The following is a 26,051-nucleotide window of genomic DNA, read 5'->3' as shown; positions in this document are numbered from 1 at the left end:
CAGACCCTACCAAATCCTCAGCATTAAAAACTCAGTCACAAGAACTGGATGCTGGAATTTATACTTTTCCAGTGAATCCAAGCCTTCAATAGCAATAAACCCTTACACATACACACCTCCTTAGGTGATGGGTTTACATTCAGTGTAGATACTACACAAGAGGCTAAAGGTCTTCAGGAAAAAACAAAAGAGATACAATTTGTTAAAGGAATCTGTGTATTTGAACAGCTTTGAGATAGCCAAGTCCCAGGTGCTGATTTCAGCTGTAACTGTATTTCCTCATGGGTGAGGTGCCATCTGTAGGAACAGCACCTAGGGCAGGCTGCTCTGTGGCTTCCAAAGTGGAGCACCACTGGCTCAAGAGAGAGGGAATTCAGGCTCACAGAACTGTATCTCAGTGCTTTACCAGAGTCCAGCCTAAGTCACCATTATTTGTATTTTTAGATTATTGCCTTTGTTACTGCAAAAGCTGTCAGATACATATCACAACTTACACTGTAGCAGAAGTTCTGATGGTTCAAAACTGCTCAGGTCTTCCTGAAGCTAAATAATTAATTTCTTCTCCCTCCAGTTACTCCACAGTAAAATAATGCATAAAATCCATTATTCTTTCCAAATAAGGCACTTTGCAAGTTTCTCCTCCAAAATACCAAAATGGAACTTCACTGATTTCACTCATTTCATTATCACTCTTATTCCAACAATAAAACTGATATTAAAAGCTGAGTTACACTCAGAACTCACAATGCTCTAAATGAGGCTTGAGAATATCCAATATGGCTTTCACAGAACACTCTTTAGCTAAAATAGCTCAGAATAAGTTACAGCACAGTGTGCTCTTTGGGAATGAAGATCACTGGCATTTCCTACATAATTCTTACTTTTTGCGTCCTGTGGAAGTCAGGAGAAAGTTCAGTGTTGAAGGAACTTGGCAATTGTCTATGTACAAAACCAAGAAATAAAAAGCGTAACAGCTGTATCCAGCTCTGTAACTTAGAGATTCCACAGAAAACGGAAGTTTTTTAGCGATTTGCTCTTTCACTGACAACATCCTGCAGACGTTTTAGTAGAACATCATCATTTTCCTGGCACAGTCGTTTCGTGGGGGATTCAGTGTCACTGTCAATTGTTATTGCTCGCTTCTTGCTCCTATGTTCACCTTGTTTTATCATATTGTTGATGTCCTTCAAACTCTGTGATCAAGACAAAAATAATGAGTTATTCTGACTCCATTTCAAACTTGCTCTGCGTCTGAAATATCAGAGAACAACAGGTTATCCTTCACCTCTGAGTGACGGGGTCTACATACAGAATTCTACTTTTCAGTGCAAAGCGAGAGACTATTCATTGCAACACATCAGAACATTAGACCACATCCTAATTAGAAGACTAATTAACTGTGGAGAGGCTTACAGCTGGCCTGTGAGCCAGAGAGGGTTAATGAATAAGGGTTATTTCTGAAAGGAATCTTATCAAGGCCATTGGCCTGGAGACCAAGAAGAGAAGAAGGAGATAAGTGAGAAAGAAAACCTGCAGCTGGGAAAAGTATTTTTAGAAAAGTCTTGTGAAAAACAGAGGTGGAGACGGTTTTTACAAAAATGAATGTTATGTTGATTTATTGTAACCAATGAACAAAGTGTAAACTTTGTAGAGTATAAAAGACAGCTGGTTGTTGTAATCAATGGGATATCAGCCTTCTGAAATAGAGTGTGTATTCGCACGCCGCACCCGCCTCTACAGCGACATCTAACCCTTTCTCAAACTGACCACTGCCAGCCTTGTTTTCCTCTCTACCTTGGAAGGGCTGCCACTGAATTTGTAGAGCAGAGCAGTTCGGGGGGTGAGGCAGGCGCCGTTCTTGTGCGGGGACACGTACACCGAGTGCTGCTGCGAGATGCGCCGCGGGGACACTGGCTGCTGCCGGATGCTGGGGAACGGCGACAGCGGGGGCGCTTCCATCTGCAAGAGAGGACACGTCTGCACAGCAGCTCACAGCATCCCGACAGCAGGACCTTCTCAGAAGAGAAGATTAATGCACTCCCAGGTCTTCTTTAGAATATTTTATCTTGTGACAGTGAAACAACAGACCAAGTAATGACCAAGCAACAGAATTAATCTTCCAGATGCCTTACAGGGACAGTTCACAGGCATTTGAGCAATATTGCACCAACGTAAAGAAGCTGGAACTGGGTTTGCAAACTGGGCAGCATCTGTGTTTGTTTTCCTGAAAGGCTGTTAAAGCAAGTACTCATACCATTACCTCCAGCTATCTGACTTGACCCACACCAGGTGACAAGACAAAATTATTGACATAAGTCTAAGTGCCAGGAAAAACGACTGTGAGTATTAATTCCAAAATACCTTACTTACCACGTGATCCTGGTTTGTGATATCATACTTCAGTGCAAATGACTTTACTCTTCCTACATAGACTGCGTTGTAAAATTTAATAAGATCTCCTCTTTCCTCTGTTCCTGATTCACTCGAGTTCTCTGCTGCAGATCGTCCTGAGGAACTGCCAGCTTCCACAGATGAGTCTAGCAATAAGAGAGCTTCAGATTTCAAAACTATAGAATTGGCAAACCAGGCACTTCAGAGATGAACTTATGATGTCCACCTGGCAATAACTTGTCCATAAATTGACCAGTCAATAAGAGGAATGTAAGAAATATGCTTGAGCCAGGAGCAGGATGTGCTGCAGGTGGTTATGAACATCAGGAGGAGCTACCAATTGCTGTGAACAAGCTTGTGGGTTATGGCTAAAAAAGCCAGTATCAACCTTTATTCCAAACTTGGAAATACTGTAGCAAGAAACTGTGGCACAACTGACCCCTTCTTCCATGCATATTTTGGGGAGCAGTATAAAGCCATTACTTGCTCTTAAAACTAAGTTTTAAGCTGTCTGACAGCTCCCAGATTTTGGCTTCTCTGAAAGTCTCTTGTGATCAGCTAGCAAAGAAAAACTTGGTGCTCAACTCAGATCTGCACCAAGGAAGTTATAACACCATTTGTTCAGGTATGGTCTGTTAAGTGGGAAAAGCTGCAGCCACACAGCAGTATTTCTGTTAATGTTTTCTCTCCTCTAATTAAGCTGAAGTGCTACTGAATACAAACTTCTATGTCTCCTCCATTCTGCTGTCTGCCAAGTAAAACAGAGCAGCACACACTAAAGTCTCTGGCCATCAGTGCACTGAGACAAACACCTAAAGCTCCAGCTGGCACCCATAAGTGACTCCTTTGTTGGTCTGCCTTCCTTCTCTCACAACACAAGAACAGCTCCCGAGAACTGGTGTCAAAAGGGCAGGAGTTAAATCTGTGTAAAGGAGACATGAGTCCATAAACTGAAGAAAGTCTGATAGAAAAAGCCACTGAAGAACTTTGTAACCAAGTATATTTGTCTGACAAAATACCAGAGCCCAGTGTCACTTCAGATACTCCAAGTCATCTAGCAACTGTGGAGGTGCCAGACAGGACTTAGAGATGAGATCAGCACTTTTCATGACCCTGGTAAAATCCCCAAAAGGCCTTTAGAAATGGCTCTAATACTCATTAAGGCAGATGAATCCCACCCAGAGGGAATTTACCACAAAGAACAAACTAAATTGCATGTGCGTCCTGGCTACAAATCTGCTCATGGGTTCATACATGGGCTTGTGATCTCTCACTTTCCTAACATGTCACTCAACACAGACATGGCACAGTTCTCATGCTTTTCTCAAATACTATTCTTATCCCTTTTCTTCTCTAACCTAGAGCAAAGAAAGCATTACCTATTTAAAAGAAACCTGAATATAAGAAAATGGTGGTCCCGGACAGTTCGCATTTTTATTTTCTGAAACAAGTTTTCCCTACTTCAGTCTTCAGAATAAGTGATAATAAAAAAAAACCTACCATAATATTCCAGGTTATTGTCATTCTTTGCTATCAGTGTTGCCATCCAAGAAGAGCTACAGTATCATTGACATACTGAGAAAATACTTCCACCCTGAGCAACCAAATTTAAGTAAATGAAATTAAACACTCTTTCCAACTAGGAAGTGTATTTTCCATATCTAACACACAGGAGAGCTACTTACAAGATGGTTTCTTTTTCAATAATAATTTCTTTTTCTTTCATGTACTTAATTTGTAAAACTTGTTCCACTTCTTATTACTTGACAGTCCAGTTCTTTTAAAGCCCCAAGTATGTCATTGAAAAGAGCAGATTCCTTTGCTGTACTCACCTTCTGTCATCTCCATATCTGGGTTTGCATTTTTGTCCAATGCAACATCATCAGAAGTATTTCTCAACAAGACGCTCCTATAAACCTACAAGACACCAGGGAAAAACACTCTTGTCAAGGAAAGCAAGGAAGTCAAGAGACTAGTTGAAATTCAACTGAACAGGAACAAGTATTACACTGCAGAGGATGTGACTTCTCTTATGAGCACAAAAGGTGCTTCAAAAAGCCACCTCTGAGCTTTACAGAAAGTAAAGGTAATGCTATTGACTTACATGGCTGTTTGCTTGTGGCTGATTTCTGTAACTTTTCATTATGTCCTGAAAAGTTCTCTCCTCTTTGGTTACCTGGAAAAGAAAAGGCTGTTGAAGACTGAGTACAAGCATGAAGGCCAGACTGCTCAGGTCCAGTATGTAGCTTTTTGAGGAGTATTACTGTGAATACATAATTTTAAAATTTATCTCTGGTGATGAGAGCATGAAACAACAAAGATTTTTCTTGGAATTCTTTGTTTCTCAGCTACGAAAGCTTTTTGTTGCTTATGATGCTTAGGCATTACTCCTTTCTAGACTTTTCTTCCAGTTACACTTAAAATTAAAGAAAGGAAATATTATAAAGTCAAATATGTGTTTTGTGAATTTGGAAACTGGCAAACAGAAACTGGGGAAATTCTGAACAAGACATTAGACAGGTATGTACACACATGCAATTTCACCTTGCTTTTTTATTTCAAAATAGCTCATTTGTTAAAGAGCTTTGTTTTTCAGCCATACATTTGTAATTTTAAGACCAGACAAATAACAGTTTTTGTAGGAGCCAGGAGCCAATGTACCAATGTCTCTGGCTAAGCTGTCAGGTCTCACACTGCACTGGAGACAGCATTCAAAAGCCTGTTGTCTTGGGGTGACTTTATGATGCTTGTATCCCCAAATCGTCTGTTCTGTTGGTGTTGAATATTGACTTCTGCAGCTTTAAGCCTGGTTCCAGGAGGGAAGGAGGTGCAGTTTGTTATCAGGGACTGCACTGGCTCCCCCACATCCTTCACACAGACTGTGCTGTCTGCCGAGGACACTGAGAGAGAGCTCTATTTTTGCTTTTAGTTCGTTTTTCTAACTAGCTGAGGCAAAGAAGTTCCCTGGACTGTTTCTTTCTCCCTTCTTCTTGGAATTGCTCAAACCTGCTCTGGACCTGAAAACCCAGAAGAGCACCAGGAGCTCACACCTGTGGCCCACGTCAGACCTGGGCCATAGCATTTCCCAGCACCAGAGGGACTGAGAAGAGACTGAGTGAGCTGGGCTGCAACCCCCGGGAGGAATTCTTTGGAATTTGACATCTCTTCAGAGCAGCGAGAGGTTTAGGTTTTGCTGTTTAGTATTGTTCATTTTGTGCTGGGGAGTGTTTTGCCTGTTAAATAAAAGGTTGTTTTTTTTCCCCACTTCTCTCCGAGGAAATATTTTTCCCCAAAATGACTGGGGGAGGGACTGCTTGAATCTGTTTCCCAGAGGGACCCCATTCAGAGATTTCCTCCCGAATTTGCCCTAAACCAGGACACTTGTACTATAAAAAAGCAAAAACAACTGACAAATTACATGATAAAATACAGAACACTGACTATTAAGTGGCTTTGCTATCAGTATTGACATTAGCTCAACCTAACCCATGCTGCAGTTAAAAGCACAGGCAGTCACAACTTAAACATCAGTTTCCCTCCACACATAGTGCTCCTCTTCATCTGCCCTCAAGAAAAGCTAATCCAGCCTCCTGAATTTTGTGTCTGAATTAGGCTTGATGGACACTGTAACCATCAGCTCAAGTTTGAGTCAAACCAATAGTCCAGCTTCTTAATTCAATTTAATCCCACCTTAAATTAAAGCTGGTAAATGGAATAAGAAATGAAGTACAACAGGCAACCACCTCAATTCCTCAGCCTGAATCATCAGAAGCTAAAGGGATTTTTGGGAATAGAGACCATCTTACATAAATTTGCTCCTGCAAATTTCTGCACCTGCCTAATTCTGTAATTGTAATGGAATTTTTAGTTCAGATTACACAGATCGTCAAGATGACAAATGGGACAGAAAACAAATACAGGGCAATAAGACCACACAGCGCTTTGCCTGTGTCAACCAGTCCTCACTGTGAACGAACTCAGGAAGAGAAGAAAAACTCTGTCAAGAATTTCCATCAACAAGCCAGTGAGCTAAGACATGCAAAACAAGGGAAAAACCATACTGGGACTTCATCCACTTCTTGGAAGGATCTTCCCCTTTTCTCCATTAATATGACATGAATGAATCAGTCCAACTCTACATGCTGAACACACTGATGTTTTCAACTGAATGTAAAATTCCATTAATTTCTTAAAACCACACATTACCTTTGCCATGATATAAAAAGCACAGAGGAGGAGCTGGTCCAAATGCCTGTCTTTCATAAGATCAGCACAATGAACCAGTGTGAATTCAAAACACGTCCAGATCTTCCTGCGCAAGTCATTGGAAACATCCAGTTTTAAGCAGAGGTCGCGCAAGCGCACACTCGCCAGATGATACACCTGGAAGGAAAAGACACACAGTAACAAGAGAAGCCAAACAAGCTGATCCTGGCCTGCAGAAGCAAAAGACCTCAAAGCAGAGCTATTCTTTAAGGGCCACAAAGATGATTACAGGCAAGGTACACCTCTCCCATGAGAGAGGTCTGGGAGGATGGGGCTTGTTCAGCCTTGGAGAAGAGAAGGCTCCAGAAAGGCCTTAGAGCCCCTTCCACTGCCTAAAGGGGCTCCAGGAGCGCTGGAGTGGGACTGGGGACAAGGGCCCGGAGTGCCAATGGCTTCCCACTGCCAGAGGGCAGGGTTAGATGGGATACTGAGAGGCAACTCTTCCCTGTGAGGGTGGGCAGGCCCTGGCACAGGTTGCCCAGAGAAGCTGTGGCTGTCCCTGGATCCCTGGAGTGTTCAAGGTGAGACTGGATAGGGCTTGATCTAGTGCAAAGTGTCCTTGCCCACGGCAGCAGGTGGAATGACTTATCTTTTAGGTAATGGGAGCTGCACAGGGATGCAGGCTCTAGCATGGCCATGAGCCCCAGTACAGCAGCTCTTGTGAGAAAGGACACTCACCTTCCTGTAGAACAGTGCCAAGGAGCCCGTTCTCTTCGGTTTGCTGGCTGCTGGCAGCTGCACTTCTTGTGCCTGGTTCCCAGGAGCGTGGCAGGGAGTCTGCACATCCACTTTACATGGCTGGCCTAAATTAATCGAAATGGGGATCAAGGTGATTCCACCCATGTCATTTGCAATACCTGCAGAGGATACACATAGCCAGAAATAAACTGGTTGCTCTCCTCATGTGCAGAGTCAAAGAGCAAATCAAACTCATTTATGCACATTTGATACTAAAGACATCTCATCTTCTGTATTACAGTCTAAAATGACTCTGTCCCTCAGAGTCTTCAGAAATGGTAAAAATTACATTTCTGGTAAGGTTCAAAAGGAGAATCTGAATGTGAATGATCTTTTCTAAAGCTTATCTGAAAGTACAAAGTTTACAAGCAATCACAATTTCTATACTTGGTTTCCCACTCTTTTGGGGGAAAGTGGGTGTTCTTTTTTTTATTATTCTTATTCAGCAAAACTGGCAGCATATCCCATACAGTCCTCATTAGTTTCCTTAGTAATCAAATTCTCTTGCTGAAAATCTCCTTAAATGTGAGTAGTGCAGAATTCTTCTTTCCACATTTAACTATAGATCCAATTTTTAAATTACAAAATGGCTATAAACTCATTGCTTATGTATCATTTTCAGAAATACTCAATTATCACCCAACTTCCACAAAACAGAAGTCTCACAGTATTTTGATAATGCTAACATGGAACACTTATCCCTAAGTTCCAGTGACTTCTGAGATTATAACAGACCAAATTAAGACAAATTGAAGTAAATCATTACTGGAGCTGAGAACCAAAGTACTGCTTAATGTGTGAGGTATAACTGGAAGAAGTAAAACTCCATGATCTTTTCTTCAAGGGGAGAAATCCCCAGTCTGTTTGCCAGGGATCAGATGTCTACAAGGAGATGATGTCAAAATAAACTTAAGCTTTTTTGTTGTTGTTGTGGCAACCTAGGATTGCTCCTTTTGTTTTCTTTCTCTCAGGGAATTTCTCTCATAGGTTGCTGAGACAAAGACCAGTACTTAAGAGAGACAAAATAAGTTGCCACACTGGATACTATGTTTACTGGGGGGGGTTTCTCTTTGGAAGGGATAAGATACCTCAAGATTTTGGCTGGGTGGTGAGGGGCTGGGCTGGGCTCCTTGCCCTCTCTCGCTGTGAGCTTCAGAGAAGGATGGTCCAGCTGCTGTTTACTGGAGGGAGTTCAGGAGCCCAGCCCTGCCATGGGAGCAGCCACTGAACTGGGACCTCACTGGAGAGTCATCCATGGAGTGCCATCTCTTCAGGAACCTCCGGGAAAGAACCGGGACCGACCCCGGCTGTGGGAGGCAGCTGCTGCAGAGGAGGGGGCGACCCCTGCCTGCCCCTGCTCCAAGATTTCACTAAGCTGCCCCACCCCAGCCTGCCAGGACACCCCGCGGCTCCTGGCACTGCTCCGGAGTCTTTGCTACACTTTGTTTGCCACCGCGGGTGTGCCCACTCTGCCGTTCCAGCTGCTGCTCCAAGGTTTCCTGCTGCAGCCCATTTCACCATTTGGAGGGGCACCAGCACCGGGACCGGCTGCTTGCCCTGAGCTCCCACAGCAGCCCCTTCTCCATCCCTCCCGCCGGCCCGCCCGCCATTCCCGTGTGGAGAGAGGCGGCCGAGCTCGCGCCACGGCGCCCCCTGCAGGCGCGGGGAATCATGGCAGCCGCCCTGCCCGGCCGGGAGCCAGCAGCGCCCCTGCCGGCTGTGCCCGGAACTGCACCGCAGGGGAAGGTGCCCGTGGCCTGGACAAGGCTGGGACTGGGGCTCTGCCTCTGCTCGGGGCTGTGCCGGGGCTGCTGTTTGTTTGCCTTGTTATACACACACACACTGGCAACCAACTGCTGCTCCTTCTCCCATAGCTCTGCCTGACAGCCCCAGCACTTCAAAGCTGGAATAATTGGAGGGAAGGGGGTCATATTTTCCATGCTAGTAAGGTTCCCATCTTCCTTGGCAGACACCTGTCTTTCACACCAGTTGTTGTTGACAAAGTAACCGGTTTTTTAGAAAGAAAGAGCAGCATGATGCTTTCAAGATGCATGGTTGGTCTAAGCATATCTTAAGAGCAAAGAAAACATCTTAGTAATGAACAAAACCAGCAGTAATTCCTACCATGCAGTGGGATAGTGACCTTCTGTGCTGCTTTTCCTGGTCCTGTAGTGGTTGTCATGGTCAGCACTGTCTGGCCAGGAGACACTGACATGTTTTCAGCACCAATGCTTGACGCTGGAGCAATTGTCAGCTTAGTTCCTTTCGTTAAGATTTTTTCTATCTGCATTTCTTTGGGGCTGTCATCTCCAAAGAGCCTTCTCTTAGCACTTCCAGCTGTAGGAGAACTGTAGCGCTCGTGAACGGAGATTGGAGACAATGGCTGCATGTCTGGCATGTCAAGGAAGAAAAATAAACCAAACAAAACTTTAACAACATCAGCTTAATGGAAATAATTCTGGAGAGAAGGGGAAAAGATGCCTTCCAACTACACCAGCAGAGATCACTTGTAGCTCAGGCCTGCTCTCAGAGTTCACTGCTCTCAGGTAATAAGAACAAGATCTATAGTCTGACTGACTCCTTTTGCAGTCACCCCAGATGGCACAGTTCTGCCATTAGCTACCACATGGAAGCTGAGCAGCCACTCTGATCCACAGAGACTGAGGAACACACAGGATCACAGGTACTTATTCCAGTCAGCCTAGCAATTAGTACTATTTGCAAGTGTTACTTCTGTGAACACAATTCCTTTACAGGAACCCTGTCCATATTCCCAGGACATGCTGTCTTCCCTACGTTCTGGCTTTTGAACTCTCTCTAAACTGCCCCCAGTCAGGTGACTCCATCCCCACACAGCCCCAGTTCCTCTCAGGCTTTTCTGTTGCTTTCAAACATTTGTTCCAGTAGTAAGCCTGACATACACATCACTGACATACAGGCTTCTGTTCACAGCCTTTTGCATTTCTGCTGCAGTCTACGACAGTAACAGTGACAACAGTTTCCTATTTCCCATGAATCAGAAATTGTCTGGATAACTGGCCAGGTGAGATTGACTGGAGACTGGGGATTGAGAGATACGGACCATGCTATGCAAGCAAAGCAAGTTTATTCTACTAGTCACCAGTATTATTTATAGGTTCCTAAGTTCTGTACAAAATGTTCCACCCGGACACCTTTGCCCCGTTCCTGTAGCAACACAATCTTTTCGGTTATCAGGTCCCTGTTACATTCTTTTGCACCAGCAATGTCCTTGTTACATCTCCTCTCCTCAGAGGGTCAGAGTGACCAGACTAAGTGATGTCTTCACTTTAGTTCTTGCCTTGAGTTTCTCTCTCCCACTGCTTCCACCGTACCAGGGCCAGGAGGTCAGTGTTGCTACCCAGCTCAGCTTCTGTGGCTGCCTGATCTTCCACAGGAGACCTTACTTCTAACTCTTGCAAGATGGTTCTCTTGCTGCCAAAGACAAATAAACATTTCCTATGGCCACTAACCTCCCAGCTGAATTTAGGAGAAGTGTCTAGTACCAGACTGTCATATACAAAGCTGTGTCTCACACAGCCTTCCTCATATATAAGACACCATCTCTAATCTGATTCCTCTTCCATCAGTGAACCCTAACATTTACAGCAACTGCTTGTACATCTTCTTTCTAAGGAGTATTTAAAAAACACCAAACACTCTTGTTTGTTGCCAGGCAAACACCGAAGGAGACAACATTACAGAACCCACCAGTCCATGGTGCACCTGCAAGAACATATGGACCAGTGTCTGGGACACAACTAAAGCAGTAATTCCTAACTAGAGAGGCATGCAAAAGAAACAGAAGTGCTGGCACTGCTTCTGCATCCTCACTTCAGGAGACAGCTCTGTGTGAGACCTAGGAATCTGCAAAGAATAACTCTTCAGAGGACAAAACACTGTAGGTAAAGCATTGTCCTCTACCCCTGCACAAAAACAGTTCTGTCATTAAACTAAAATTAAAAAAAAAAAGTCACCTAAAATCCAGTCTAACTCTGACCATAAACTAACAGAAAGCAAAAAAAAACCTGGAAAAATTTGAACATCAGTCGACAGTAAGGGATTAGATGACAACCCACCTCAGAGTAAGGTAACCCTGGCATCAAACCAGCAGCAAAATCTGCTCCAGTCCAGAAGGGAAGCACTGTCACCACTGTCTGCTGCCAGAGTCACAGCACTGGTTTGACTGGATGCATGTAGACCTTCTCATGATCAAATAAACTTCACAATTCCAAACACCCCATTCAGATTCAAGGTTGCTTTTTGCCATTACAAAGAAGTTTTAAACCCCTCTCCCCAAATTCACACCTTCAAGTAATGGTAGAAGCCTTGAACATACCTCGTCTTAAACTCCCACCAAGATCTGTCCGAACCTCTTTCACTCGAGGATGAATTATGGGAGACAATGGCATCATGGGCAAGTGCCCCAACCCACTTCCTCCATTGCTGGCCTCAAAATTACTGGGAAATATTACCTGAGAAATAAGAAATGTCAGTGTAAGATAACAATTTCCCTTCTTTGTGACAATCTGTTAATAGAAGATTTTCTGCAGTAATGGTGTCATTTGACCAGTTTTCTGTATAAGACAAGTGAGAAAAAGAATGTGAATTTCCTCGTAACAGGAATGAGATCACATACTTCTTCACAGGTTGGGACTTTGTTTCCTGAGGCCTCGAGTGCATTCCAGAGTGCTGAGTTCCGAGTCCAGGCCAGACTCTCCAGAATCTGCTCCTCAATGCTGTTGAGATGCTTCACCATGTCTCTGGAAAGTCCTTCCTCAGACCGAATCAGCACTTCAATAACCTGATGGCAATGACACACACACAGAGCAATGTCCCACTGCTCACGCTTAACACCATCAAACTTTATTTATTTCAGGCTCCTGTTCAAAATGTCAGAGTGCTCCAGTCTCCTCCTTGCATCTTCATCTTCCCCAACCCTCTGCTGGTCCCTCTTTTTTTAACCTCCTTTTCCAAAGCAACCTGGGAGCTGGAAGAGGACAGCAGATATGCCATCAGTGCAGAACAATCCACTCCAGGGGTTTTTAGGGCCCTCTCTCACCACTGCTATCTGTGCACAAGTAGAAGCACTGGGCACAGGCAGCACTGACCTGGGAGATGTGATCAAGTACAGCTGCTCAGCAGGGGATGTGACAGCCCCAGTGTTTCAGCTCTCCTTCCATGCAAACAAGCAGCCCATAACATGAGGAGCTGAAAAACACTGCTTTGAAGTTTGATTTAAGAAGCACTCAGAACCCTAACATGGACAAACGGGGGTTGAACAGAACTGACCAATCCCCTGCACTATCATACTCCAACACAAGATCCATCCTGAGTTATTCCTGTCAGAGGAGAATTCAGCCTGTTTTTCTAAAGCTCCAGAGGTGGAAATGCCATAAAGGCTCCCTGGAAGACCTATCGATATGTTTAGTTATTCCTGCTACAGAAGCTACACCCAGAGAGCAAAGTTATAAATACCACAAGTCTCTCTTGTGTGAGACCTTTGCAATGGCAATTTTTGTCCAAATAAGAGTGCTGCAAAATATACACTGAATAGCTGAGAAAATTCAAATCAAACATAAATCTGTTCCACAAAGTTGGATGTGCAGCAGTTTTGATAGAGACTATCAACAACCACAGCAATACTGACAAATTTGTTACAACTCCACTACTGCCCTACAGTTGAGGACTAAAGGAAAAAGAAAGGACAGAATACGAACCAGCCTTCCCAAAGGCTGCAATTTTTTGGTTGCTGTCATCTTAATAAACTATTTGATTTATTCAGAACTAACCCCAGTAAGCTGCTAGGCATCTCACAAAAACTAGAGGCATATGGATAGATGATAAAAGGATTGAAGTAGTCAAAAATCAAGTAACACTGGAAGTGGGGAAAACGTGGTTAAAAAAAGAGCAAAACCAGAAAGCAGCCAAGAAAAAGATATTCTGTGCTCTTTTACATAAAGAAAAAAACCCCAAACTTCGCAAAGCAAGCCTGTGATAAGTAGCAGTGGCTGAAGACAACATTTCAGATCTGTATCTGCTATTTCAGGACTACATTGCGGTCGATAAATATAAATATTAACAAAATATATGCTCGAAGGCTTTAGTCTAGTAAAAGTTGATCAGCAACATGTTACAGATCAGTACCATTTACAAAATGGGTTTTTTTCTTTATATTTCAGCTTCAGCTCTGGCATTACACCTTCCAAGTAATACATTTCAGGAGAGCCAGAATTCAGAATAGGCCTAATGCACAGTTAATATCAATCCTTGTCTTAAATGATTCCCTAGGGAGGAAAAGCATCATCCTCTATGACTCTGAATCCAGTAACATGCCATTTTTAATACAGATCATGTCCCAAGCCAATGTTTATTTACCTTATAGAAGTAGAATGGCCTGAGGTCGAGAACGTCAATGATCCAGGGGAAGGTGCGGGGGGAGCTGTAAGCGAAGAGCACGATCTCCAAGCAGCACGCCAGCAGGGAGCGGTGAAAGAGATCCTGCTCCAGGAGAGCCTGGAGAGACCACACAAAATACCACTGGCCTCACATCTGGGAAACAGAAGCTGGAATTTTGTGGCACTAACACTACACAGCTTATTGTTGGAAAGAAACTGGCTTCTTCTCCCATGCACAACCTCCTCTTTACACAGAAGTTGAAGAAACCAGAAGTAGAGTAAAGCCACCAAAACAATCACATCTTGCATGCTATGGACAAATGAACCGGTCTCCTTGCTGTGCATCACAAAGCAGAGCACATGCAGTGCTGTGTAACATGAAGTATTAATGCTGTTCATTGGATAAAGAAGAGAATAGAAGCTATCTGTCCATAAAGTTGTGATTCTAGAAGGCAACACAGATTGTGATGTTTGGTTATGACAGTTACACTGGTTAAAACAGTAGAAGAAAAAGACATTTTGGCAGGTCCCATGTATTTCCCCTTTTTAGTATTAACAATATACAGAGTGCTTTACAGTGCTTTGCTCTGGACCTGCCAGAAGACAAACTCCAAGAAACAGTTACAAGAAGTGGTCTGATCTTTCACTAGTTCTCTACTTACAGTCAGATCCTTCCCATGCAGTCTCCGTGTTTCTTGCACCATTATAGTCTCCAGGATTTTATAGTACAAGATCTCTGCCAGTTTCAATCTGTTCACAGCAAAATCTGAAATTTAAAATTAACAAGAGATAAAGTCCAATGCCACTGGCACAAATGGGGTTAAGACTAAACTGACCAGCACCTCTCCTCATCCAAAACAATAGTTCATGTGTGTACATACAGACGTTGAAACAAAAAAAATTTCAGAAATACAGTAGTCCCAAGTACAGCACGAAATTCCACAAATATTTTAAAGTATTACTTATTGAAATATTTCTTGTGATGTAATTTTGCAATAATAATTTTTTCTATTTGCTTTCAGTTTCCTTTAAATTTTAAAGCTAACAAGAATGCAAGTTTACACTTGTTAAGAGTTGATTTTCTATGACTTCTTGGTTATCCCAGTTTGAACTGCAACCTTGGGTTTGCTCTGCCATAAATTTTTTATTCTTTACAGTGTACTATTAGACAGCAGCAGTTTTCAGCTTGGGTGTATCCTAGGATAAAACCAGCTCCACTGCATTAAATACAGAAAACAGTATAGGTATGCACTCTGTTTGCCCTGGCTTAGTATTTTGAAACACCCCATGCCTCTCATTTCATACCTATGTGAGAGCCTGGCTGCTCATCTGTTGACTGAGTGTAGCTGCAGCAGAAGGTCTCCCCAATTTCCTTCACTCTGCTCACGATGCTTTCCAAGGGGCTGCGGGCACAAGACCTGAAGCAAAAGGCAAAGAAAGCCTTGTGTGAATAAATTAATATCCCATTTAAAAAAATAAATATCAAGAAACAACAATAACCATAAGACCAAAATAAAAAGATAAGCCAATTATACTGAGCATTCCTCATCAGCAAGAACCTGTATTACACAAAGAGAGGAAAACACAAAACATACACAAATATTGTGTCTTCTCTTCCTAACAAGGCCAGGGAGGACATACAGATCTTGGAACAAACACAGGAGAAAGCAAAAACTACAGCAGCACAGTGAGAAGATGAACCTGCCAGGAGTAAAGATGCTACAACAGGCAACCAAACAACCAAAGGCACCCACGACACCACACAGGCCAGGCTCAGTTTGAAGGAGCACAGAAAAGCTTAGAGGGAAGAGGCAGCAGCATCTTCCCCATTTCCTACCAAGACTGGGAGAACTGAGGAACTCCACATTGTCACTGTCATAAAAAAGGGTCATAGTACTTCTGGCTGGAAGTGCTCTTTCTCAGAGCTTCTGAATTTTCCAGCAACTCTGTTTTAGAGGACAGTGGCCTGTGGCTGGTATCAAATTAAGACATTAAACTACTCTGAAAAGCTAGAACTAAAACCAGCTAGGGCTTCTCTTTGAATAAAGCCTTCTAATTAACTTCAAAGCTTTTTCTGTGGAATTTTAATTTGAAAAAGAAAACACTGAAAAGCATAGAACATTACATAGTCCAAACTACAGCTCCTCCATTTCTTCCAGGGACATAGTATATATACCCCAGTGCTTGCTGAACTTGTATCCAAAATGAGCAAAGTACCCATCACAGCTCTTGCCAAAGGTTTACTCAATTCTTGTTCCCATTTAAATATTTACCTCTCTTTTGAGTCTGGTTTATTATTTGGAACAAACACACATTTTATTAGAGATTATAGGCATGTTAATATCTTAATTGTATAGTATAAATAGTATCAGTCCTTACAAAAACAAATAAACATTCAAAACAAATGCATCCCACAGAGCAAAGCTGTAAACTTTTAAGAACTAGTGCTACACTTTCAAATATACGTAACTCCAAAGATGAAAATGGTAATATTTTTCACCTGTTTATGATGGTTACTTTTAAAAAACATTGCTTCTGCACTTCAAATATTAAGTGCTAGTACTAAATGTCCATTCTGATTTGTAAAAATACACCTGGAGACCTTACACCACAATAAAGCAAGATCTTAACTTGGAAAGTTATTGGACAAACATCCAGAATCTTCACAGGTATTTACTATTCAATTACTGCTTTTTATGAGCTGTGCTCAGGGAGGAAGGCAGTAATCTGAAGTGTGCTCAGGGAACCAGAACATCCCAAGGAGGAAACACGGCTGCTGCAATTCCAGGTCAGCACTGACAGTGACCAGGGTCACTGTAAGGCTCGTCCTTACGCCATGGGGTTAGACCAACACATCCTGAGGTAATGTGAAGGAAAAATGGGCAGCCTATAGGCTGCTTTTAGTTTTATTTTCCCAGCTGAGGGTGAAGACTGCAGCTTGTTCACCTGAATGTTTCTGCCCTCCTCCAAAGCTTCTGCCAACATAGTTACCACATCTTTTAATTGAGAAGTATTTGTTTAAAATGTAAACAAACAAAAAAGGCATTTGGCTTTCAAGCAGACAGACAAATCAAAATCAACAAAAGCTGAAGCTCCATTTAACACAATGGTGGTGACAAGTCAGATGGGGGTGCGTGTGTGTGTTCAGCCACCCTTTTCCAGATGAGATCATCTGGAAAACAAAAGATCCTTCAAGAAGAAATAATAAAGACCAAAATATTCTGCCCTGAAGAAAAAAAAAAAAGCCAAAAGGTGCTTTTCTGTGTCAATGAGAGCAGCTGCAGGGGACATACTCACTCAAAAATAGCTGTCAGTTGCTCACTTGGTGCGTTTTTCAGCCCAGCCACCATGCTCTGCAGTCGGCTCACGCTCTGCGTGGCCGAAGCCACGGGAGTGATGGCAGCTTCCTTTTCTCGCAGGTATCTTCTGCCAGTCAGCGGAGTCGAAGGTGCAAATGACCTTTTCTGTCAGATACAGAAAAATAATAAGTAGAAATCGGCCAACAAACTGTTTCAATTATCTTCCCAATGAGCATCTCCTGCAAAATTCCTTCAAAGATTAAAATGACACAAGAACAACCAGGTGAAGGCTTCATCAAACCTGAGCTCAGAAGTGACTGAAAATGAGCCAAGGATTTCCCAGGACTCCATAAATATAAAATGTAACAAACCTTGGAGCAGCCGAAAATTAACTCAAAGGGATTTTATAACTAAAACACAGTAAATCAAGACCTAAGATCTTAAAACATGCAAATTTTTAGGCTCATCTGAACATTGAAAATACAGGGTGAGGAAGAAGCACACACTTCCATTCTCAGTCCCTGACTGCATCTGCTGGGTGACACAAGGACTGGGTGGCAGAGCTGCCCATGAGAGGTTCACAGAACATGCCCTGGGAAATGGTCCTGCCTTCATCCAAAGGCTAAGGTGGCACTGAGCAGATGGGGCTGTGTGGACTGCATTTGCCTATCTGTATCCTGCTCTATGGAAGCGACACAATACAGTTTTTGGATTTAATTATCTGAAAACTGACAACATTCTGAAGATACAAGGCAAATAATAAGAAAAGGTTAAGCCTGCAGTCATTATGCATAAACAGTAATATTATTCTGGTACAGAAACTGAAGCTCAGAATTAATGAAACCCATTCCAAACTACTATCTTCAATTTGCCTGAATATGAAATACACTTACATTTGGGAGAAAAAGCTAAGACATATGATTCATTTGCAGTAGCACCAGCATCTCAGAATCAGAATTCTTATTTTTTAATTGACGTGTAAATCCAACAGCACATGGTTCTTTCACACAGTCAGTAATATTTTCCCTTATCCAAGATTAAAGAGTAATCAAGCAACTGTCAACTTCATTAAATACATTTTATACTTTTAAACATAGTGCAACATTAACTCTGTTTGTAAGCTACTTTTTGTAATGAAGAGATACTTTGCTGAGGTTTATGCATGAATCTTATTTTCCAGAGGAGTAGAAAAGTTGACTTTTCCTTTCCTAAGAAAGGAAACAGTGGGAAAATAAATAATTCAGTGTCAAGGTTTCGTGGTATGATTATGGGAAATAAATGAAGCTTGATCAAAACTAAAACTTACGTATTTAGGTATTAATTACTTACTGATTTTTCTTAAAACAAAGCCAGACTATATACCTGAAAGTGCACTCACTCTGTTTAAGAAATACTTATTTTAAAAATTCCACAGGAAAGAAGATAGCACCTTTTCTCCTTAGCAAGACAGCACTAAAGCCTGTGTTCATCATCTTTCTCTCAGGAAGAAGAAATTTCAAGTCACCTCAAAGATTCAAAGAGTGTATAAGGATGGGAAAACTTGAAGGAGAACTTCAAGTGAACTTGCCATGTTAAATGCATCACCTTTTCAAAATGCTGCTGCAGATGACACTCCATGTGAGCTCTTGCTGCTGTTTTCTCTCCTGGCACATCAGCAGGGAATTTTCGAGTGCCAATTTCTTCTTCAGCATCAGCTCCCAGGAAAACTCTCTCATCAAAGTCACCCACAGTCAGAACATACTCCTCATACTCTTTATTCAGTGCTTTGCTGAAAGAGAAATCTTTGATTTGGTTTGATACCAAAGGTTTAACTGCTGAAGAAACAAAGAAGGTGCCCCAGGAGCAACCCCAAACCAACACAGGGTCAGAGTTTCATGCCCTGAACAGCAGTGCTGCTCCCACTTCCCTGAGCAACCTGCCCCTGGTTACCCCTGCCTGCTCTTGGACCCAAAACCTCTCCAGGATCACTGCAGGAATCACTCTTCCACCAGCATTTGCATCTCAGTAAGAAGAGGGAAAAACCAACTTTGCTTTCACGCCAGTTGTCAATAAACCAGTCTGGAAGTGCTCGGCTGTCAGAGGTTAAATCTGTGCACCCATGGAGCAACCAAGGAGAACTGCACCCACCCCCTCGCTGGATTTCTGGGTTTGCTACTGTGTAGCCCATAAATTTCCTAATGGTGCAGGGGAGGGGAAAGTGAGGAGCTACTTGCCTGGGTTTTATTTCTAAAACCACCACGGACATGCGAGACCAAACAAATCTTTCATTTTCTTTATTCCAGCAAACCCAGCTGGAAAAAAGGAATGTTTAATCCCACCAAGGTTGCAAAACTTTAAACATATACTTGGGAAGTAGAATGGAACTTCTGGATGAAAATCAGAAATGGCTTGCATCAATAATCCTGCCTGCAGTTGGGTCAGGAATGCAGGTCCAGCATGTATAATAATGGAATGTAACAATATAATCATGGCATAAGCAGCTCTGTGATCCCACAGGAAAACTGACTGTATCACAGGTTCAGCTGCCCCATGTCTTTTAGGAAAAAGTAAAGATCTCTGGAAAGTTGGACCAAAAACCCCAGAGACGTTTACAAGAGTCTTTGAGATGCCACCAGACTGCATACAAAAGAACAGGGACTACTGTATCATTCCATACGACAGTGCTACTGAAGGAATACTATTCATTTTAAAGTAGAAATACTAAGAGAAATTCAGTGTTCAATGATCAAAGAAATGAGTTTATATATAAATTTAGGTGTTATCTGCGTTGTTAAAACAATTGAGACTTTGCTCAAAATTCCCAAAGCAAATCAACAAGTTAAAAGCTCACAAACAAAAGCCAAAAACAAATTAATAGGTATTTTTACAAAAGGAAAAAAAAAATCGGACAAGAATTTTTTATATGTTGCATTTAAAGTAGCTTTCAGAAGTGAATTCAAAGTTTCTGAAACAACTACACTTGCCTCCCACCGAAATCACTCATCTCTTTTTTGTGGTTTTACAATTTTTGCAGCCTTTTGAGTCCATCTGCCACATCCACAGATTTATACACTCAATTAGAGATAAATAAATTTAGAGATTTCCCTACTCGGGCATAACACATCTGCGACCTTCACAGCCAAGGTTTTGATTTGCATAACATTATTCAAAGGTTACAGCTGCCAGAAAATCAGAGCAAGCACCCAAAAAACCTGACATCAAGAAAGAATCTCTGCAGCTTTAACCCCTGACATTGGCCACACCTCAGATCCAGAAAGTGTTTCTGCGAGAGAGCAGCTTTGATGGTCAAATAATCAAAACCCATTAGATATGTCAAGACAAAGGAACAGGAAAACTGAGATTTAGTACACAAAGGCCTGTGCTTTAGACATGAACCAAGCCCTATGATTAAGAACAAGAGCTGTAACTTACCTATTTTCTGTGAAGTTGCAAAGATCCAACAGACAATCTCCTTTTAAGATCTAAGAACAAAAAGCAGAAATATCTTAGATAATAAAATCAAGACTGTTTCAAGTGTGAGGGCGTGATGGTTTTAGCCAAAATGGAAATGAGATTTAGGTGCATATTTGGACTCTTTCTTCTGCCTAGACCAAAGGGCTACAGTGCCATTACCAAGACAGAGTACAAAGCCCAACTGGATCCAAGCTCCAAAATTCACTGCTCAAAGCCAGCCTTGCAATGGGACATCTCTCCACTGCTGGGTTAGGGACTGGCTCGATGAGCAACTTCTTTGTAGAAGCTTCCACAGAGCTTGGAAAACATTTCCAGGAGCAGAACTAGAAAGGACAATTTGTACATTTGCAACCTCAACCTCTCCTTCCAAAGCATTTTGCTCAACTTCAAAACAAGCAGCAGGACCCACACACCCATGACAGACATCCCATACAATTATTTCACAAGATCACTTATTTTTTGCCAGAAAAAAGCACCATCCTTCATGATTCAGTTTCACACTGCCAAGAAAGGAAAGCAAAGATTCTTCACTGAAATAAAAAACTGGAACAGAGGAGACCTTACAGCACACAGCATTAGAAGTGTGAGGGAATTCTGCTCCTGCTAAAATACAAAGAAAACCTGAGCCAGTCTCAGTTCCTTTGCTCATTTCCTTTGCTCTCCCCTGTGGAACCTGCAGGATTTAAACGCTCTCGAGACCACCAGAGAGCACCACCAAGTGCTGATAAAACTCTGAGATGTACCTTCCTATCAAACAGCTTTGCAATGTAAGGTTTGAAGTAGTGCTCCTTGATGCCTTTTGCCTCCACCAGGAGCCCATCGTGCAGCTCACAGAGCATGGCAATGATGCAGGGAGGGTCCTCGGAGCCTCTGATCTCCAGAGTGTGGAATTCTACTGGTAAGCCTGGGAACGAGGAGGAGGAGGAGAAGACAACCAACCTTCAACTTCACTTCAAATGAGCCAAGAGAACAAAGCACAGTTGATTGTAAATAATCTGACCCCACCATACCTTTAAACGATGGATTTAGCAAATCTCTTCTGTTTGGACAAAGAAGGGCATTGGCAAAAATCAGGTCCAAGCAGCACAGAAGTAAATGATAGGAATTTACTAAATCGTCTCCAATCATACGGAAATTACCTTTAAGAGACAGCACATCACGTCAAGCAAGACAAGAGAAGCTCACAGCTGGGAATGTATACAAACCATGCAGGCAAAGCAAGCAGCCTACCCTTAGTGTACACAAAGAGAGTCCAGCAGAAGTTGAAGAGATCTTTGACACTGCATGGCACCCGCCTGTCAATGAGAAAAATGGGGTAGAAGTTACTCTTCACTACCAGGAAGCCAAACTTTATTCTACAGAACAAATTTCATTCCATTTCCCTGCTCAAAACAACAGCTGGAGCTGATGTCTTCATTCCACACGAAGGCACAGTCTAAGCTACATGTCCTGAGTTCAGCTCTCACTGCCTGACAGTGTCTGACCTGGCTCCACAGAGTGTCCTGCACACATCCACAACTTCCTGACCCTGTTCCCAAGCCAAAGGCTGCCTCTGGCCTCTGACCCTGCCATGCTACTCTGGTGTCACAGCTCCCACAGAACCCTCCTGCAGACACAGGTGGGGAGGTGACAAAGGCTATATATATATTCCAGTAATGATTTTTCTGAAATATTTTACTAAAGCATTGGCCAGCCCTTCAGAACAGGCAATTATAGCTTGTACTACAGCTCAGCTGCTGATTCCTGTTTGGAGCAGAACTATCCAAGCCCATGGAGCTAGAAGACCAGGGAAAACATGACTCAGCCCACAGAACACCTGACAGAGCACCTCTTCCTGCATTCTGCCTGAAGATGTGGAACTATACTGGACCATTGTACCAGAACAGTTCTCCTCCCTCACATCCAGAGAACTGACAAAAACACCTTGCAGATCCACAGCTTGGCTCTCTCATCCCCAAGGATACATTCTCACTAAAAAGCTGTCACAGCCACATATTCTTGCAGGGAGTATGGACAAGCTCCTTTCAAAATAAGGCAGATGTTCCATGTGTGTGTGGAAGATGACACCACACATTCCCAAATTTGTCACAAAAATGAACACATCAGCTGTAACTTCCTCCCACTTGGTGTTTCCTCTCATCTGGTAGCATGGAGGTCACGGGACATGACAGCCCTGAGCAGAGGGACCATGGTGTGACAACAACCCCCTGCTAGCTCTGTGCCAAGGCAAACCACTCCTGTGCTACTTCAGCTATTCCTGCTGAACGTTTAAAGTGTTGATCTCTCTGCACCTTGGAGCTAACCCAAGACATGGTAGCTCTCCCCAGCACACCCTGACATTCTCACTGTGGGACAGCTCCTGTGTTACAGCAGCTGGATGTGAAGCCCAGCTCACCTGAGCTGCATCCACCAGGGTCAGGGGTAGCTCTGCATTGGCTGCATTTCAGAGTCAAAGGGACCCTATCACTTTGTAAATTAATTTTCAATAAACTTATATTGGGAAAAGTCACATCAAATCTAAAAAATACCTCTGCTTCCTGCTTCGATGCGGTTTGCAAGTTTCTTCATAAGGGTTTTGAAATATATCAAAAAATATTGGTTCAAACTTTTTGAAAATCACGGTTGACACTTCAAAATTTCTCTCCAGCCTCTCAACTCGCTCTCGGAATTCCTGGGGCAGGTTTGACATGTCCATCCACTTCTTCATTTTGCTAAAAAACTGAATTAAACTTAAAAGAAAAGAAGTCTGCTTTGAGCTTTAACATTCTAAAATTTTAAAAAGCCAAAATGCAACATATTTACTCTTTTAATGACTGACATGATTACTATGTAGGTTTACAATTTATTTTCATAAGACTCTCAAACTGTATATGTTATCAGCTTTTTACCTTTTATCACTCTGGGGTTGCTCCTGACCCTCTTTAAGGCATAGGAACATTAATTTGATGTGGATGTTGCAAGTATGGCTGTGTAGAGCAGGGCAGTAGTGGACAGCAAAGTGCAGGCATAGCTCTGTGTGTGTTGAGATGGAGGCAGGACAGGCACCAAAACAAGCCAAGAGTCAATGCGTGTGAAAGTGACCTGCACAAAAACCTGTCAGCTGGGGATGTAAATAACTGACAAGCCCTTCTGCAGCTCAATAGGGCGTGGTCTTTAAATGGAATGAGCAACATTCCAGGTTCCTGTTCCCAGGCCAGAGCCACAGACAGGAGAGCTGCTGCTGGGGTCAGAAGGTGAGTTCTACGATCACCAGTGCTGTGCTCCCAGAAAAACCAGCAGCTCCAGCACTCCTTGGGGATTTGGCCTGGATCCTGAGTCAAACACACATCGTACCGGGATGGCATGCGCCGAGGTGTCTGTGGTCAAATTAACTACAGAGAGAAACAACTGGCGTGTGCAGAACGGCTGCTGGTCCCACTCAGGTGGTTTCCTAAAGGCTTGAAGTTGGAAATTACGTATTTGCATCTAATTTCCACCTGTAATAACAGCGGATTTACTGTTTTCACCTCGCCGCGGCTGGCAGTGCCGGGAGCCAAGGTGCGGCACATGGATTAGCGGTTTTGGCAGAGCAGGGCAAGGCTGGGCACGGGCAGAGCAGGGCAGGGCAGGGCAGGGGCAGAACAGGCTCGGCGGGCGGGGTCTCACCTGAGGCGTGCGGAGCGCAGGATGCGGGTCAGGGAGACGCCGTTCCCCTCCATCGGGCTGCTCCCCACGGTGGGCACACGGCTCCGGCGGCAGGCGACGTACAGCGCGCAGGCCAGCCAGTGCAGCGCCTCGCCCTGCGGGCACGGGTACCGCGGTCAGCGGGGCAGCGCCGCGCCCCGCGGGCTCGGCCGGGGCGGGACCGCGCCCGCCCGGCCCCGCCCCTCCCTGCCCCGCTCACCTCCAGGCTGTAGGTGCCCCGCAGCGCCGTGAATTCGCGCAGCGCTTCGGCCGCGCTCGCCGCGTCCAGATTGAGCTCCCGGCAGAGCCGCTCCACGGCAGCGCCGGGATCGGCGGCCCCCGGGCGGGACATGGTGGCGGAGCGCGCGCCAAAACCGCCGGAAGGGCGGGGCCGCTTCCGCCGCGGGGAGGGGGAGGGGGCGGGGACGGGACGCGCGCAGCCAGCCGGGGTCACCCGGTGTCACCCGGGGTCACCCGTCTGCAGGCGGGCGCTCGGTGCTGGCGGCTGCTCGCGTCCCATTCCCGCGCACGGCTCTGGGAGCCGCGACAGGAGCGGCTTTTCCTCGGCCGCCATCCCGCAGCGCCCCGGGACACGCGTGGGTGGCTGCCGCATTTTCCGGCGGCCTCCGGACCCAGCGCATCCCCTAGAGCCGGGGAGCCGCCATGCCGGTGGTGCAGGGCGCTCAGAGCTCTTCCAGATGCCGGTTCCACTGACCCCACGACGCCGGACGGAGCCCCCTTAGGAGCGCTCCGTGTCCGTCGGGAGCCGTAGCCGTGGGGACAACCGCCCGCCCCCGTGGGCAGGGAGCGGCTCCCGCATCTCTGGAAGGGGCTCGAGTCCCGCAGTGACCGCAGACGGGGTTCGGGTATAGGAATAGGGCTCTGGACCCGCCTGTCACTGTCACTGGAGGATCCCTTCTGCTGGGAGGGCGTGGGACGGAGAACACGGCGGATGCCCCTGCCGGGTACCTGCGGCGATGCTCGGATGCTTCCAGGCGCGTTCGGGACCCGGCCCCGCCGCACCCGCTCACTCGGCAGCCCCGTCCTGTCCCGATCTTCGACCCCACTCACAGATCCCGGGATTGGTTTTCTTGAAAATGCCCTCCTGCAAAGTGCAAGGATAAGTTCCTGGGATCCGCAGGCTGGTGGGGCTGGTCCCTCACCGAGAACCACAGATCAGCTCCGTGCTTTCCAAAATGTTCCATAAAAACCACCTTACTTTCCATAAAAACAAGCCTTAATCCAACATCTGAATCTATCTGGAAAATTATTTGTCATAAGAGCATGGAAAACTGCCTGTCATGAGCAGACAGGAAATGTGCTTCATTTGGGGTAATGAAGCTATGGGTCCCACAGGTTTATTTCTTCCTTCTGGACCAGAGATGTGTCTTCCTCTAGATGAGCCGAGCTTTGTTTTTTGTGCATCTCTTCCTCTATCAGAAATCTCTGTCTCTTTCTGGAGGAAAAAAGGTCACTGTGAGGTTTTCCTTTAATATTTTGTTTTTTCCAAAGAGTACAGGCAATTCCTGTACAATGTCTCCCTATGCTATAGCACAGCCAGCTGAAAAACTTGACAGCCAGTGCTTGGGAGGAGCCCAGAGGGAGAGAGGCTGGAGCATCTGCCACAGCTCTCACTTCCCTCAGCTGCTCCTGCAACAGGTCCAGGACACAGATTTTTCTTGAAACCCTCTGAAGGCTCATGCTGGGCTTGCCTGAACTGATGCATTCAGGCAGGCTGGGAATGAGTTCCAAGTTAAACCAGTAATCTCACATCCCATCCAGACCACTGGCAAATGGAGCCAGGTAGTGGTGCTGTACGGAGTTG

The 26,051-nt window shown here is 44.4% G+C and overlaps 1 protein-coding gene across 1 annotated transcript; it reads right to left on the bottom strand.

Moving 5' to 3' along the window:
• RBL1 (RB transcriptional corepressor like 1) lies at window positions 1-24,578 on the bottom strand. The gene is made up of 22 exons (XM_088175211.1): window positions 24,447-24,578; window positions 24,209-24,360; window positions 23,092-23,292; window positions 21,794-21,858; window positions 21,574-21,702; window positions 21,307-21,467; window positions 20,522-20,571; window positions 18,695-18,878; window positions 17,109-17,275; window positions 15,117-15,229; window positions 14,474-14,577; window positions 13,792-13,929; window positions 12,053-12,217; window positions 11,753-11,888; window positions 9,520-9,786; window positions 7,336-7,514; window positions 6,598-6,774; window positions 4,496-4,567; window positions 4,224-4,308; window positions 2,371-2,537; window positions 1,795-1,959; window positions 1-1,193 (listed from the first exon to the last, which is right to left on the bottom strand). The coding sequence occupies exons 1-22, from the start codon at window positions 24,576-24,578 to the stop codon at window positions 1,023-1,025; spliced, it is 3,180 nt and encodes a 1,059-aa protein (XP_088031337.1). The 3' UTR covers window positions 1-1,022.
• Window positions 24,579-26,051: the final 1,473 nt, after the last annotated feature.

The sequence above is a fragment of the Sturnus vulgaris genome, chromosome 17 (assembly GCF_052056855.1).
Source record: "Sturnus vulgaris isolate bStuVul1 chromosome 17, bStuVul1.hap1, whole genome shotgun sequence".
NCBI lineage: Eukaryota > Metazoa > Chordata > Aves > Passeriformes > Sturnidae > Sturnus > Sturnus vulgaris.
The sequence above is the reverse complement of the archived record's forward strand: the minus strand, read 5'-3'. Positions and strand labels throughout refer to the sequence as shown.

Excerpts from the sequence above, each read along its gene's own strand:
- RBL1 (XM_088175211.1), bottom strand. The coding sequence starts at position 24,578 with ATGTCCCGCCCGGGGGCCGCCGATCCCGGCGCTGCCGTGGAGCGGCTC. Across the intron at positions 21,859-23,091 it reads CATCGAAGCAGGAAGCAGAG|GCGGGTGCCATGCAGTGTCA; the intron begins GTATTTTTTAGA and ends TCTCATTGACAG. Across the intron at positions 21,703-21,793 it reads TCTCTTTGTGTACACTAAGG|GTAATTTCCGTATGATTGGA; the intron begins GTAGGCTGCTTG and ends TGTCTCTTAAAG.